At 36.8% G+C, this 17,375-nt stretch overlaps 1 protein-coding gene across 1 annotated transcript in view; it reads left to right on the top strand.

The window, feature by feature from the left end:
* Adamts5 (ADAM metallopeptidase with thrombospondin type 1 motif 5) overlaps positions 1–17,116 on the top strand; it is a 45,203-nt gene extending 28,087 nt beyond the window's left edge. Inside the window, exons 4-8 of the mRNA XM_052741071.1 lie at positions 2,762–3,045; positions 4,267–4,450; positions 4,780–4,955; positions 6,839–7,014; positions 10,606–17,116. Coding sequence (XP_052597031.1) covers positions 2,762–3,045; positions 4,267–4,450; positions 4,780–4,955; positions 6,839–7,014; positions 10,606–11,173 — 1,388 coding nt within the window. The 3' untranslated portion in view covers positions 11,174–17,116. The remainder of the gene's footprint in view (positions 1–2,761; positions 3,046–4,266; positions 4,451–4,779; positions 4,956–6,838; positions 7,015–10,605) is intronic.
* The last annotated feature ends 259 nt before the right edge of the window (positions 17,117–17,375 follow it).

Here is a 17,375-nt window from a genome sequence, read left to right as displayed (position 1 = left end):
ACTTTTTAAATATGAAGTGGTTATGAAGAAGTGACCAAAAGTAAGAATTGAACAGATAAAGAAGTCAGTTGCATTCCAATAAAGGCCAAAATTAATGTTGAAAGAGAGGTCATTTTCTAGTTTCAGTCTACCCCCAAACCATATGCACTTTTAAAAGTGGAAGACACAGATTGGATAATCCATTATCACGTCATTTTTAAATATTGTGTACTGTAAGCTACATAGTTAGACACTGTAATGATTTTTGTCATTTCCTGGCATAAGGTTTCCATATGGTAGAGATGTTTGTACTATTTTGTTACAAAAGGAAATCATCAAATATAAAACAAAGTTACTAAAGTGCAGAAACTTATCTTTTTTAAAAAAATCAGTAAGTTAATGTCAATCATTCCAAGAAGGAAATCATTTTATTTTAAACAAGAAAATATCACTTTCATGTGACCTCTAAAAATAACGTTATTTTAATTGTACTGAGTTAAACATTGTAAAGGCCTGTTTCATCTTGAAGTGTCCTCACCAAAGATCGATTCCAAACTGCTAGCAATCTACATTCCTCCACTCTCATTATCTCTTGTGAAGTAGGATGGGTATTAGTGACTGCCTATGTATCCATCTTGAGATGATCACTTATTCTGTTTCACTATAAATACGGTAGACCTATGCCCTATTTGTCTACACAAGACTAAGTCTCTCCAGCTAATGTTATGCAGTCTATGGTCTGTCCTTTTTAGGGAAAAAAAAACCCAAAAAACAAAAAACACTGAACACAGCACTTTAAAAGACCTGGAAAGCATTCTCGCTGATTCTGAGATTTGTTCAGTGTTCTAACATCAGCAATCTGCTAAGGTTTCTCTGATTTACACAGCAGCCATTTGATGGAGCAATGAAGACAGTTTCCCAGAGTTCCAAAGTGCCTGCTCTTCCTAGGTCCTGTTAAGAAGACTTAGTGGGGTTTTACTATCATTCCTTCCTATTGACTTGATGTTAATGTTTTTCTCCCTAAGTTCTCTTTGGCGAGATCCTCATTTCTAATGCTTTTTCTGGCTGGCTTTAAAGAGCTTTACCTCTTCAAACACTCTGGCTCAGTTAAATGGTTTGCTATTTACTCATTTTCCTATAATGCCTCTATCACAGATGGACAAATAGGTGTACGCTGCTCTCTTTGTAGAAAGTTGAGTGCAGTTGTAAAAATGTTTGCAGTACTCTTGAAATGTGCTGAATAGTTATTTTCCCAGTGTAAATAAGGATTTGAATATGGAAGTTTTTCTTGGATAAAAGGCATTGACTTTCAGTTCAGTTGAACATAAAACCAACTACCATTGTTTCATGTGTTTCTGTCCTTTTTTAAAAACTATTCAACCTTTGCAATTCATAGTGAAAAATGTAAGCATCTTGCAGATCCCAGAAATAAATTAGGGAGAGGTTAACTCACTTGGCTAAGAGCACACAAGCATGTGGTATTTCATCAGAATTAGACTTTAGGCCAGCTCTTTCTAGCAGTAGACACAGTATCTATCATTTAAAGGATACCAACACCAATATGTGTCAGCCCCTCAGAAAGAAAATAAGACATCTTTTTATACACCTGAGACAACATGGTATGCCAGGAGGATGGCAGCTCTGGAGCACAAAGCCCTAATAACTAAGTAACATTGGATACGAAATTGACAATTTATATTTCTTGACTTGTCTTTAAGATGAATAAAAAGAGTAATTCAACCTTCTGGGATTTTTCGTATGAAATAAGTAAGTTGACATATATAAAGAACACAGAATGTGTACCAAATGTTAGTTGTTATTGCTATTATAACCAGTGTGTGACTTGTATAATCAAATAAGAAAAATAAAAAAAAATCACACAAGCCAGTGGGCATCCATGCCTGAGTATTTGATAAAGAAAAAGAATAATTTCAGCTCATTGGGCCTGCATTCTAAGGGATGCATTTTGGGTGAAAAGGGGAAGTTCCAGATTTTATGAATTCTCTGTAGCATCCTGGTTGCCTGGCCCCTACTCTAAGATTCCAGCTGCTTTTGGCTGCCACTCTGAATACGCAACAAGAAAATGATAAACAGACTTAAAGGGAAAATAAAGGTAAAGATTAAGACTTTTCTGGTCCAAATTACCAAATATTCTTGCTTTTTTCCCACTACTTTATTCTATGGATATTGAAAGCCTTTTATTACAATTTTTACTAGTCTGTAAGAAATACTTATTTAGTTTTTCTTTCACTTTAGTGGAAGAAATTGAGGACATCCTCGGTATTCAATAAGCACGTATTCAATGAGTGCAAGAATGAACAATGACCTCTGATGTCATTAAGTGTTACTAGTGACAAGGAGACAGGCTACAGGCACATGGGGAAGAGGTGATTTAGAACTGGTGAGTGGGATGTGTCATCAATGAGGTATTACTCAAAGCTGTAAATGGCATAGTTAACTGTGAAGTTCACGATCAGCCCCTCCTCATTTCCTCTGTGACTGTTTTCACAACTAAATATTACAAAACAGTCATGTAGAACAGTGGCACCGGCAGCCTTAACTCCATCATTATATCTGCTCCAAGAGGGCATCACTCTAAGAGAATTCTAGAATCCAAACAGAGGGTCAGCCCTTTTCATTGCATCCCCAAGGGCACCACTCTGCAGACTTGTAGGTACATCATGCTTTTACACCTCATGGAACATTTAAATTTTTAGGGCCCTGATCATAACAATTTGAAACCTAAACCCGGGTTGATTCTGAATCTTGATTATTCTCTTAGGTAACTGCTTGCTAGACCTACCACGAAAACAGATTCTGGGTCCTGAGGAACTCCCGGGGCAGACCTACGATGCCACCCAGCAGTGCAACTTGACATTTGGGCCTGAATACTCTGTGTGTCCTGGCATGGATGTCTGTGCCCGGCTGTGGTGTGCTGTGGTGCGCCAAGGCCAAATGGTGTGTCTGACCAAGAAGCTGCCTGCTGTGGAAGGGACGCCCTGTGGGAAGGGCAGAATCTGCCTGCAGGGTAAATGTGTGGACAAAACTAAGAAGAAATATTACTCAGTAAGTGGTTTTCCTGTCATCTAAAGCCTCCAGACCCAACACAGGAAGTGCTTTTCCAGACATGCATGGTCATTGTCATCAGAGGGGATTCATTTCCTAGCTAAACGATTTTTTTCTCCTTCAATAATCTATTCAAAGTTCATCTCCCACCCACAGCAGCCCTCCCAGTAACCAAACACAGGAACACATGCCACTGACAGGGATTTCTTGGCAAATTGCAGCATTCCACAAACAAACCCACATTGACACTAAAAGCAGAGCCTCTATGGTGCATTTTGGAAGCTCACTTTTAAAATCCTCTCAGCAAAGTTATCAGAATGTGTCCACTGAAGTTTGTGCAGAAGCGGTGGCAGAGCAGACACCATGGTCCTTGATGGATCTCTTATAAGATCCCAAATGGTCACTTTTTCCTGACAGAAAATCCATGTAATGTTAGGAGCTACGGTACCCCAGAAGTTGCCGCCAAGACATATGTTCACAGTGTAACACACAATCCACATTACCTGTGTCTTGTCAGACAACCTGACCCAGGTAACCAGGAGCTTGTATTTACTAGTCAAAATAGCTCATACTGTAACACCTGTTATAATCTCCCAGATTCCTCCTGCAGTGTCTTCACAGGCAGAAACCTAAAGTTTGGTACCTAGGGTTACCTTTCCATGTGGAGTGTGTGGGCACATAAGCTGAAGATGCCTTACATTGTCTGTTGTATCTAATTAGGAATGTAGCAAGCCCAGCTCAAAATGCGTTCATGTATGAGGCAGAATCTTCATAGACAGAATGTGTGATGTCAAAAATGGGACCAAAGAATTTTATGACTACATAGAAGGAAAGAAATGTAAATGAACAACATCATACAAAGCCATCAGGATAATGCATTTCATTATTGGTCCAAGATGAAAGCAAAAAAAAAATATTAACAGGGATCTGTGATTATTAACAGGAGTTTTATAGTATCAGAAGGCAGGATATAAAATGACTGGAAAAAACAGGGTGCAATCCTTGCCATGTGCTCATTACTTAGGGTGACACTTTTGATCCTGTACTGCTAGAAACAAGGTCCTGAAGCCAATGACTTGCTTAGCACCAGAAATGGGCTGCAGTCCTTCAGTTGGAGCATAAGCAGTGCCATCCGCTGGGAGGATACATGCAAACGACTACAATGTACATATGGGAGATTTTTCCAACCAGAGTTAAAAGATCTCCTGTTTTCTATTTCAGACATCAAGCCATGGAAACTGGGGATCCTGGGGCCCCTGGGGCCAGTGTTCTCGCTCATGTGGGGGAGGAGTACAGTTTGCCTACCGCCATTGCAACAACCCTGCACCTCGAAACAGTGGCCGCTACTGCACAGGAAAGAGGGCCATATACCGCTCCTGCAGTGTGACGCCCTGTCCACCTAATGGTAGGATGCTCTTGGATGTCAGTAACAACATGTGTCATGTGCAGTTCCTATTTTAGTAGAAATAAACAAGGGAGGCCAGAGAAGTAGTATTAATCTCATACTAGATAGATCCACTGATGTGTAAATGAGTAAGAAATATGTAAATGATTTTTGAATTAGTGTTGCAGACAACAATGTCACCAAGGGACTGAGAGAGAACTTTTGTTTTCAACTCTGTTTATACAAAGGTACTTTAAACGTTGCTGCATAGAGAGCTCTTCAATGCAGAAATCATTAACATTTTCTCTTAAAGTTAATAAGGTATAAATGTTACACGTTTTGTTTTCTAGGTAAATCTTTTCGTCATGAACAGTGTGAGGCCAAAAATGGCTATCAGTCTGATGCAAAAGGAGTCAAAACATTTGTGGAATGGGTTCCCAAATATGCAGGTGTCCTGCCAGGAGACGTGTGCAAGCTTACCTGTAGAGCCAAGGGCACTGGTTACTATGTGGTCTTTTCTCCAAAGGTAACAAGCCCTCTCTGTCCAGAACAGTGGACACCCTGGGTAGGAATTACTTCATAGAGTAAAGTCTATAACTGTCAAAGGGACACAGTCATGATTTTTAGGACAGTTAGACTTGGGAGAGTTTCATTTTTATCTCTAAAATTTGTGTATTTTTCAAACTTTATACATTGGACTAAAAGCATTTAGCAGAACAAGTGCATGCTTTAAAAATCAATTTTTGGAAAGTGTAGTTTTCCCATTGTCTGGGAAAATAAATTATGATACTAACATCAAAATAGTCTAGAAAAGAATATGCATTTTCCCAGGCAAATTTTGTAAGAGGACTGTTGGGAGGGAAGGTGTCTATTTTCCAGCTATTTGAGAATTCATGGATTCACTCTGAAATACAGGTTTTAAAGTCATTGTCTCTGACCCAAGACTTAGAAATAATCTTAGACTTTCACCATGAACCAAAGTCCTTCTAGTCACTTAAATTATAAGATATACATGTGGTTACTCTTCATTTTTTTCACAGATAAATATTTTCAGAATATACTAAAGGAATTTTTCATTATTTTCTGTATGATGGAGCAATTTACAAACACCATTTATCAAATTTGCAAACATATGATACATTTAAAACATCCCTGAAACCAACCTTCAGCTGTATCTGTATACCTACGCTTCTATATCATATATCATTGAAAAGTCAGCCAATGTCCAAGTCATAAATACATTAATATATCATACCTATTTACTTACAAAGAAATACATTTCCTTAAAAGAAATACACTAATATATCATATCTACTTACTTACAAAGTGATACATTTCCTTAAAACATTACATAGAAATAAAAACAAAAAGCTTGAAATATAACTGGGAAGAGAATTATTAATACTTTAGAGACCTTCTACTTCAGTTTACAAATAAACACACAAACTCATATACTCACATGTCTGAAGGAGTCTTAGGCACACAAATTTAAAATGCATATATATGAGGAATATGAGTATGCATGCACATAAGCATACCAGTTTCTGTTCATGCTATGTTTAAATGGCTTTGGAACAACAACATATACTACTTCCTGTATTCAGAACCAAGCATTCACTCTATTTTCAAACCTTTTGGAAACACTCCTCCCCAGGTTCTGTTTCCTGAACAAATCTGTCTGTCTTTCCTTTGATGCCTGAAGGTTCAACACACAATGACCATGACAGATTTTTAAATAAGTCTTAATTTTCAAATTTGCTGCTAAAGTAAAAGTTACACAACAAAGAATGAAAAAATCTTTGTATTCTTAAGACTGGTAATGTTCAGATCTGTACAGGAGCGATAGTCTTCTAGGAAGTTAAAAGATTATTTTCATCATTGTAAAAGCCAAAACGATACAGTAGGCCTGTGTTATGAATACAAACAAGAAGATGAGTAACTTGGACCACCAAATATATTAGGCAAGAAATTCAAGAGAAAAAGTGCATAACCAAATCTTCCTAAGAAAAATATATTTTGGGTTTTTTTTTTTCACTTAGAAATTCTTGGAAACTGAATGATTGATTGCTTTTGGATGGTTTAGTTTTTTAAGAGTTATTTTATTTTTTAATTGTGTGTGTGTTGGTATGTGTGCGTGAGAGCAGGTGGCTGGGGAGAGCAAATGCATCAGATGCCCCTGGAGGTGGAGTTACAGGTTGTTGTGAATGACCTGTCATGGGCACTAGGAAATGAAGTCTAGTCTTCCGCAAGAGCAGTATATGTTCTTAGCCTCTGAGCCGTATCTAGATTATTTTTGAATGTATAAATTATAACAATAAAAAGTTTGGAAATTACAACTTTTTCTTTAAGTAAAAGAACCAAATCCCAGAGCCCAAATATCCCTATTGCTGATATCTTTGTCATACACAGGTTACAGATGGGACTGAATGTCGGCCGTATAGCAACTCTGTGTGTGTCCGAGGAAGGTGCGTGAGAACTGGCTGTGATGGCATCATTGGCTCAAAGCTGCAATATGACAAGTGTGGAGTATGTGGAGGGGACAATTCCAGTTGTACAAAGGTTATTGGAACCTTCAACAAAAAAAGGTAACATGATAGCAGCACCTTAGCACTCATGTGAACTAAACAAGGTTTTTAGACTCCTATGAAGTTGATACAGGAGATTCACATTACCTCATCAGCTCTTTGTAGGAGAAGGTCTAATGTGGCTTCAGCAATGCTTTCTGCATATGAGAAGGGGAAGAGAAGAGATGAATAGGTCTCTGTGGCTGGTAGAAACTTTAAATGCCTCTAAAAGCAGATAAACTACAACAGCTGTGGAACCAAGGTCTTAGGATTAGAGAGCAAAAGGAAAAAGCAGACGCTGTTCCATAATGTGGTACCCAACAAATCTGCCTTTCCTAAAGCCTCATTTAGAAGGGATGATTGGCTTCAGCCTTAGCTATTTTTACATTTTTAAGTTTTATTTGATGTGTGTGTAGATGTTTGTCTGTGTGTATGTCTGTGTACCGCTTGCATGCCTGGTGCTGGAGGAGGCCAGAAGAGAAAATTTGATCCCCCAGAACTGAAGGTACAGAAAGTTGTGAGCCACCATATGGGTGCTGGGAACCAAGTCCTCTGGAAGAGCACCAGCAGTGCTCTTCTAACCACTGAGCCATTCTTCAGCCCTTTTATGATATTTTAAATTTATTCTTTGAATATTTCATACTCGTATACAATGTATTTTGGTCACACCCACATCCACTCCTCCAACTTCCACTGGACATGTTTGCCTCCCAACTTCACATTTCTTCCTTCCTTTCCTCCTCCATGGCTTCCATTGATTGGTTGTTTGTTTTGTTTTGTTTTGGGTTTTTTTTTTCTTTTTGAGATGTGGCCTTGCTATGTAGACCAGGAAAAGCTTGAACGTCTGTCTGGTCCTCTTCTTGCCTTTGTGCTGGGATTTCAGGTATAAGCCACCACTCCTGGCTCCCGTTGCTGTTTTTATAGCAAACAATTTCTCACAGGACAGTGTGTTTTTCTTCAGAAAACATTGCTCCCTGCAAAATGTAAGTTAATTGGGGTGCTGTGGCAACAATCCCACTTTACAGGGAATGATCTGGTTTCTGTCCACTCCATAAGGACAGACACACAGCAATGTCTCCTGATTCCACCCTTCTGCTTTAAACACAGGAGACTATAAATTACAGATTCTGGAATCAAATATAACAGTGCTGTCAGAAGGATGGCTGACTTAGCTAAGGGATCTGACAGAACCCGGGGTTATTTCTTCTTTGTGAAACTTCTCCCATGTAGAGTATATAGGTAGAGTGTGCCTGAATGCCAACATAGGTGCTTGGCTTTCTTTAGCTTGTCTGCGATCTGCCAATTATATCAACAAGAGTTAATTAAAAGGCCTAAGTATCACACTAATTTGAAAAAAATGTAATTATGATTGATACAATGTTACAATGCATGGATGGAGAATTATTCTGACTATGAGTATGTATTATTAATCTTGCTAACTAATGAAATCCAAATCATTTGACTAGGTTGGGCCATCTACAACAACCCTGCAGATCCAGGAATATTTTGTACCTTTCCACATTTCAAATACACAAAACAGCTTACAGATTAGCATCTCAAACTTTACATTACAGATGAGGAAACTAAAACTTAGAACTAAGACTTATGTAATTCACCATAGTGGGTGAATTTCAGAATAAAGCAGAAGCTATAAATGAGATCATAGGTATATGGGACATTTTGTGATATAAGAAAGGAGAGGAAGAGAGGGAAAGAAAAAGAGAGCTAAGGAGGGTAAAAGAGGAAAAGAAAAAGAATGAGGGGAAAAAGAAAGAAACTTATAAAAGGAATAGAAAAAGAGATAAAGAAGATGATGAGAGAAAGAAATAATACGACTTAGAGGAATCTAATTTTTAAGGTAATACCTCACACAATGTACCCGGTGTGTTCTTCTAAAACTGAAAACCACTTTTCAAAGTGCTAAATGCAACACTTTGAAGTTTTCTGAATTTATAACTGATATATGTACATTTGAAGTTACATGTGGTGATAAAGAAATTCATGATGAAGACAACGGACATGCATGAAATCCCTACCCACAATGGTAATATATAACAATTAAAATTAGTCAAGGGGTCTGGCTTTTAAGCCCAGTATTGACAAGGAAGAGCTCTGTAATAAAGTCTTTGAAGATATTTATTATATTCTCATGTCATATTCTTTTAGAGTACAATGTAACATCATCTCCAACAGTTGACCTTGAAGCTCTTGTAGGATTATGTATCAATATTACACACTACCAAAATAGTTGAGGAAAAAGTATTATACACTGTGTTATATAACGTTATGAACACAAATATAATGAATTCAGTTGGACAGAATCATCGATACCCCCAAGCAACTCTGCTCTTCCTAACCCTCAGAGGTTCTGATGCATGTATGAGATGGGTACTCTAGATTAGACCCCTGGTAGACACAGAAATGCATTTGGGAATGAGCTTCCCTCTTCAAGTCAGGGGATATAAACTTGGATTTTTAATCTATAATCTTGAACCTTGAGTAAGAATTAGAGACTACACAATTTAATTTCACAGCAGTCAGTGGATCTGCACATACAATGGTGTTTCTGTTTAAATAACTGGGAAATGTTTAAAGTCATATTAAGTAATAATATACCTTTAAGCTTTACTATGGTCTCTTATAAAAGCAAAATTTTTGTCAAATGATGAGAGCCCTTCTTATTGATACACTCTCCTGGTACTTAATTAATATGTGTGCTGTGCTAGCATTCAACAAGTTTTGTGAATATTAGAGATGGTCTTTGTTGCTCCTGAACAGATGATGTATCTTTCAAGACCTGCTTACATTTTTACACAATAAAAGACCTCATTCAATTTATCATAATGTTGGGTGAAGACTAAACATTCAGAAAAAAACTGTAAGGCATTAAAATTATTTTTTTTCTTAAATAATAGTAAGTACTCATGATCTAGTGACAAATTTTTACCTTACATTTACTTTTTTGCCCCATAAAATCTAGTATGGCTTCTAGAGGCAGAGCCTCGATTCAGGAAATAACTAAACCTGTGTTCTTAAACAAGTCAGTATATTGAAGCAACATGAAGATCTCTGACAACTGACCCTGTAGCCCACCTTGGAAGACAAAGGTTTACCTGGCCTGGGGTATAGTAATAGGGCTTACTAATATCTGCTGATGAGTCCATTGTCAGACACATTAAATATTTCTATGAGATTAACTGAGGGCAGATTTGTCTATTTATAGTATATTTATAATCTATTTATAGTCACTTACCTTGAGCCTAGAAAAACATAAAATATCTATGTAACTATGGTACAAATTGATAAAGATGCAATGACTGAATAAATCTCTTAATCCACCTTTAAAATAAGTGTGGGTTGCTAGCATCATCCTAATTTTGAACATCTCAGTAAAAACAGACATAATGTAATATCACACTGCAATTTTTTATTTGTCCTATCAAAAAAACTTAAAGCCAATTTAAACGTGGACTCTGAAATACACTAAAAGTTTGTTAAGATGTGGGGAAAACCTTTAGAAAAGTTCTATTTGTTTATCCATGTCTAGGCATGTACTAATTCTATCTCATTGCCCCTTTTCTTCACCTCCCATGTGGACATTCTTGCCTACAGTAAGGGTTACACAGACGTTGTGAGGATCCCTGAAGGAGCAACTCACATAAAAGTCCGACAATTCAAAGCCAAAGACCAGACTAGGTTCACTGCCTATTTAGCCCTAAAGAAGAAGAATGGTGAGTACCTTATCAACGGCAAGTACATGATCTCCACTTCAGAGACTATCATCGACATCAATGGCACAGTCATGAACTACAGTGGGTGGAGCCACAGAGATGATTTTTTGCATGGGATGGGCTATTCAGCCACAAAAGAAATTCTGATTGTACAGATTCTTGCAACAGACCCAACAAAAGCATTAGATGTCCGTTACAGCTTTTTTGTTCCCAAGAAGTCCACTCAAAAAGGAAACTCAGTCATTAGCCATGGCAGCAACAAAGTGGGACCACATGCTCCACAGCTGCAGTGGGTGACAGGCCCATGGCTGGCCTGCTCTAGAACCTGTGACACAGGCTGGCACACCAGGACGGTGCAGTGCCAAGATGGAAACCGGAAACTAGCAAAGGGATGCCTTCTCTCTCAGAGGCCTTCTGCATTTAAGCAATGTTTGCTGAAGAAATGTTAGCCTGTGGTTTGTTCCCATGCACAAAGGTAACTGGAGGATCATCGCAGGTGTCATTGTGGTGAAGACAAGGCCTAACCAAGGCACAGAAAGTGGTGCGTCAGTGTCATGGTCACTAGGAGTCGAATTATGGGCAGAATCTGCTCTCTGCGACCAAAACATGTACACTACTTCATGTCATGATGGTGCACTTGGAATACAGAAAGCGTGGGAGTTTTGGAACATCCTGGGGCCTACACAAAAGGAGACACGCAATGATGAATGTAGAATCGAGGACAGTTGAAGATGGCAGAGTAGTTTGTCACCTACCTCTTATAGAATGTCTTCAAAGGCATTGTGATCATGTTCAGACATGACACACAACTTATTTTTACTGTTTGTAAATGCATCCACCCTTGGAATGTCACTTTATATCCTTGGTCCTATTGATATAGCTATATGTATATTTCAATAAGAAAGTATTTGACCAAAGTAGGTCTGCAGCTATTTCAACTACCAGCTTCCAGAAAGAGCTGTGGAAGATTTACTGGAAATTAAGAACTTGCTGCTGTTAAACAAGATTTTGTGTATTGTCTGACTCCAGGAGATAATGTTTTAGTCAAAACACATTTTGACAGCAAGCATCTTCTGAGAAATTCTAAAAGGGGAAAGGATCTGTGTGTATCTGGTCATTTAAGCACATCCTCAGGTCCATGTACTCTAACATTTGACTGTCTGTATTTTTTTCAGGCAGCCAGCCAAATTATTGTATCATTGTGGTGTAGAAATTGTGTTTTCCTGTGTATATGTGATCAATATCCAAGGGTCTTAAACATTAGTTTGCTTGTATTGGAATTTAAAAGAAAAAAATATGTCACTGTGTTTTCAATTTATAGTTTCACAACAGCTTACTTTCTGTGGCTCCCAGCTAATATTTCACAATGTGTAGTAAACATAAAGAACACACAGCATCAAGTTATCTGTCACATCCAGCACCTTCAGTACCAGCATACCTCTTCTCAGCCAGCCTTCAAAATGTGTTTGTGTTTGCTTGTTTGTTTTTCCCAAGAGTTGGAAAAGACTTATATTCTGTATTGACTGGGTCTAACAGTAATATTAAAATCACTTCATGTTTAGTCTCATCTAAAAGGAGCAATCGGTATTAATTCAATTAATTCAATAAATCAAACTCATTAGCATTAATAAGACTGTTTCCACATCATAGGCAATCATCTCATAATTAAAAAAACAAGTATATACCTACTGTATTAGAGAATTTTCCCAATTGCAAAGTGTTTGACTATACCAGTGAATGTATAAATAATGAAATTTAAGGGTTTTCAGGAAGTCTCTTGCCTGTGCAGGAAGGTTGTATATTAAAAATATTTAATAATCATAAACAGAAAATATTCTTTATACTATACACTGCACAACTCCCCTTGGATAACTCAAATAATATAGCATGTTTTATTCCACTGAGATTTTTTTTTCATTTGTGAAATACTGCAAAGCAAATTGTTTTATATAAATTTTATAGTGATCATACCAAATGTGCCTACTGTTAAAGATTTGCATATAAGGATTTTAGGAAATCCTGACTGGAATTCCACTAAATGTATGAGAGTTTATTTTATTATAGGATATTTTAATATAAAAAATTATGTAATTGATGACTCTATGTCACCTTTATTTCAGCAGACCAGAAAGAAAAGAAATAAATTATACTGTCTTTTTTTTTTAAGAAATTATTTTGTGAAATAGGTCAATTCTCTTCCAAACCAATCATCATCCTTTAAAATCTCAAAGCCTGGTCTCTTTAAATAAAGAAATTCAACATATATCAAACTGGTGGCCAATATTGATTGGAGGTCTCCAAATATAGAGCAGGAAATCAATCCAGTCAAACTCATCAGAAAACAAAAAAGTTAAAGATCACATTGATTATTTAACTGTACAAATAGAGAATAAATAGTTTAATGTAACTTTTTCCAGTTTTGAAAATAATACGAACCAAATAACAGTTCAAATGTGACAAAATTCATATTTTTCTCTTTTGTGGTTATTTTTAAAATAAAATAAAGCATAAACTTGATTGTTACCTACTCTGCTTCCCCATATGACCTTCATAGATTTTAATAAGATTTTTCAGTGGTTTGCTTTTCCCTACAATAATGAAGTTTTACTCTTCACATTGGAATAGTTCCAGCAAGGACAGAACGATCAAACTACTATTCTCTGTCTGAAGGAATTCTCTCTCCATTTTAAAGCGAGAATCCTACATGGACAGGGGAATGTACCTAAAACTCCTAAGGAAAGAGACACAGCAAACTGAGATTCAGAAGAGGGGAGTTGTCAGGGAAGGAAAGGGTGATGGGTGGTGGAGGGCAACCCATATTCAGTCCAGTTTGATTATGTACCATGTCTTCCATCTTCCCACTGTGTATCTTGAATTGTTAAAAGACCTTGAATTTAGGATGATGAATAAATATGGGGGGAAGACAATGCTCAGGTTACGAAACTCCTAACCTCACTTGCATAAAAATCACTCCAGAATGTTTCATTAAGTGCGAGAGAGCCCAGAATAAAAGAATGTCTGGTCATTTTACAACAGAAAAGGCCGCGTTAACCCTCCTTGTTGCTTAGAAGCATAAGAGCATTGTTATAATTATTTAACAGATTCAGCATCCATTGCCTTCCTGTGGAAACAGTTTTAAACTAAGAATTGAGGGATGAATCACAAATGAACAAAAAAAAGTTGCAGCACTGAAAAATTAAGTAATTTATTGTTTTTCGCAACTGCTATGTGAATTTCTGTGATGAAATTATTTATTCTTATTTAACAAAAAATTATGTGCAAATTCTTCTATATTTAAAATGTTTTGCTATTGTCCTATTTTTTAATTTATGCTTCTTGTTTGTGTATAAAGTGCACTTTGTGAGTTTATATAATATACAGCACTGGTGGCTTTTGTATTTTTTTTTTACAGAAATCTTTCTGTGTGAAGCAAGTGTATGTGTGCATATTCCTCATGTGTTTTTAATCTGCCACTTTCTTAAATTTAGTCTTTCATGGCTAGTAGTGCTCCTTACTCATCACTATATTAATAAGTCATTCAAATCCCATTAACATTGACTTTTTTTCAGGTCACAAGTTTAAAAATGTATATTTAATCAAGCAAGTAGCAAGTTTTTAACCAGAGGATATATATGGCTTATAAGCTTCCCACAGAAGCTAAGTCACAATGGAGGATCTGATATAAAACAGTCATAGTGGTACAAGCCTCAATCCCAACACTTAGGAGACTGGAGTGGAGGATCATGAGTTTGAGGCCAGTGTGGGATACATAACTGAACCCTGTCTGGGGAGAAAAAAAACAGAATCAGTTTCATTTACGTCACTGATAAAGATATACAAGGAGCTGTTAATGCATTATATGAAAGTCATGTACTCACAACTTCTAAGTGAATTTAGGAATGATAAACATAAAGTCTTACAGCTTTAGAAAGAGGTCCCCAAAATACTCTGAATTAGTATCTCCTGTCTCTAGAGATTCTATAGATGATCTTAAACAACATGGATTTGTGCGATGTTGATAGTATGAGTCACAACTTTGTCTGTGGGTACAGATGGACACTGCAAAATGTGACCTTTTACTGCTATCAAACTGTCCAGAGTGACAGGACCTGGAGCTAGCAGGCACAGCTCTGGTAACAGAAGCTCATCTGTGACTGTGATTGCACATTCCAGTCGTGGCAATAAGGTCAAGCACTCTTGGACCCACTATGCGACTCACTGGGTCAATCCCTGCCTCTCATATTCCTCCACTGGTAGCTTCTTTGTTAGCAAGTTAACAAGATCAGTGAAACAAGTGGGAGCTATAGGCAGCTTCAGAAGTCCAAAGTGTTCACTATCACTGCAGCTCATTGTTAGATATATGTTAAGTACAATATTCTACTTAATTCTACTCATAGTTGACAACTCTGTAAGACGGCACTGTCATAATGTATAAATATCACTCATCTCTTTACAGTGAAACACAGGGTCATACAAATGCATTACATTTTTTGAGTTTTTCGTGGCTACAAAATAAAAGAAAGAACCATAAGAACAAAACAGATCATTCAAGACAGATGCAAAACCATATTTAAAGAATTTCATCATTGAAAAACACAGAAAAGGAACTTGTATGGTTTCTATATTATTTTTCTCATTGACCAACAATTTATAGTTCCAGAAAATCGAACACATAAATCAGTCTGAATAGTCACCTAAAATGTGCTAATAATTCTGTATTAACATGAACTATAGACATGGCTTATTGAATCATATTACCACAAAGCACATCAGTCTATAATCAAGCTATAAATTCCATTCAATCAAACTATGGGGCTATATTGTAATATGGGTCTATTCATTCATTATTCAGTCAGTGCACAGGAATAAAAATGTTCAAATCAGCAAAAAAAATTCCACCCAATAAATTCTTGATGTCGAATATAATTCTAGTGCAAGTCTTGTGGGGGATATAATGAGGTATTTATTTATGTTGGAAGAGAATGAAACTTTGACATTCATATTAGAACATACAGTCATAATCTGTTAATATATCAGCACCTTTTCAATATGTTTGGTCTCTAGTCCTTACCTTATGGTTATACTAACCAGCATATGTAGACTACATAGATTAATAGAAAATATAATACTGCTCCATCTGATCCATCACCCTGTAAAGCAACACCCCCAGTGACTCAAGAGTCTAACTCAAAGGAGACCTGTCCTCAGAACAGACTGTTTTCACTCCATTTCCCTTTGCCTTGTCCAGTGAAAAACTGCTATTGTAACAGAGGTGCTAACATCTTTAGTGGTTAACTGTCAAATATAGTATCTCTGACTTAGTTTTAATTTCAATATGATTCTACAATTTACAAGAACGATCTCTAATCTTTTTGTCAAGGCCAGGCACAATTTATTCCTCAGAGTCTGAGAAGTCAGCGTATTTAATGGCCATTCTAATCAAAGATATATGTGAGGGCACTTACAATGTCATCAAAACTTGAAGAGAGACAGATGAGAGTTTGGTCTTGGTATTTCTGAATTCCTAAGCTGTCAACAGTCCCCTGAAATATATGTGTGTGTTTTCTTTTTAAACTTTGTAATATGTCATGCCATAGTCAACACTTAGTGCCTAGGTCTCAACCTCTTCTAAGCTTTGCATTGCAAGTACTGGTACCGTACATCTATACAAAGAATATATGTAGATTAGGGGTTCTCACCAATGTGTAGTATTGTAAGGATAGACTTCTGATTGAGAAATGTATGATCTTTTCATGGCAGTTCTGCAGTGTACATTGCTGGTTCTTCTTACTATAATCAAGAGCTAGTAAAGACCACTTACATTTACTAGTGGTCTATTGATTGAATGGTGAGAAACATACATAGTTTTTAGAGTAGACATTACAAGTAACTAAGTCAATGATAGAAATACACCCCATGTGGCATAAGCAGTGACATCAATACTTAACTTTTATATTGGTGTCTATGAGTAAAGCCAAATAATAAACCTGAGTAGTTGTAGCTCAGACTTTTAAAGTCTTGAAACGTATTTTCCTGATAAAGAAGAATAATGAAGCTTTACATAACATTACTTTCTGGAAATGAAGACATGTGATGCATTTGTATGACCAAAAATCCTAGAAAAGTGAGGCAGGTTTTGATTAAAATGTCTCCTTAGCTTTGACAAACTTCAGGTTGGATTCAGCTATTTAGAGCATTGCTTTATCTCATTCTACAGTCTACACCAACTCTCCTATGCAGGAAAATACTTGAACTGAGCTGTTTGGACCTATACTGTAATAACTTTTCATTGAGAAATACTATCCTATTTTGTGAAGCATTTTCCTGTTTGAAATTAAACTGTAAATCTAAATGCTGTTTCGGTGGGCATAATAAATAGAAATTGTAAACTAGGTCAAAGCATGTACTGTATATAATATGACTTAGAGTTGAAGAGTCTTAGAAGTAAGGTATGCCCTGGTAAGTGGTCAAACTACAGGGTGTTACATCATTAAAAAAAATAATAAAATAAAAGCATTCATCTGTTCCTGGCAGCTGTCAAGTGCTAATAGCTCCGCAGCTAGAAGGAAGGCTGCATGACCACCTTGCCTGCTTCATGCTGAGACTTTGTCAGGCTGGAGCCTGTGAAGGTCCTGTGCATCCCATCATGAG

The sequence above is a fragment of the Peromyscus californicus genome, unplaced genomic scaffold (genome assembly GCF_007827085.1).
Source record: "Peromyscus californicus insignis strain IS unplaced genomic scaffold, ASM782708v3 Scaffold_16__1_contigs__length_79575227, whole genome shotgun sequence".
Lineage (NCBI taxonomy): Eukaryota > Metazoa > Chordata > Mammalia > Rodentia > Cricetidae > Peromyscus > Peromyscus californicus.
This window is presented reverse-complemented; position numbering and strand designations above follow the sequence as displayed.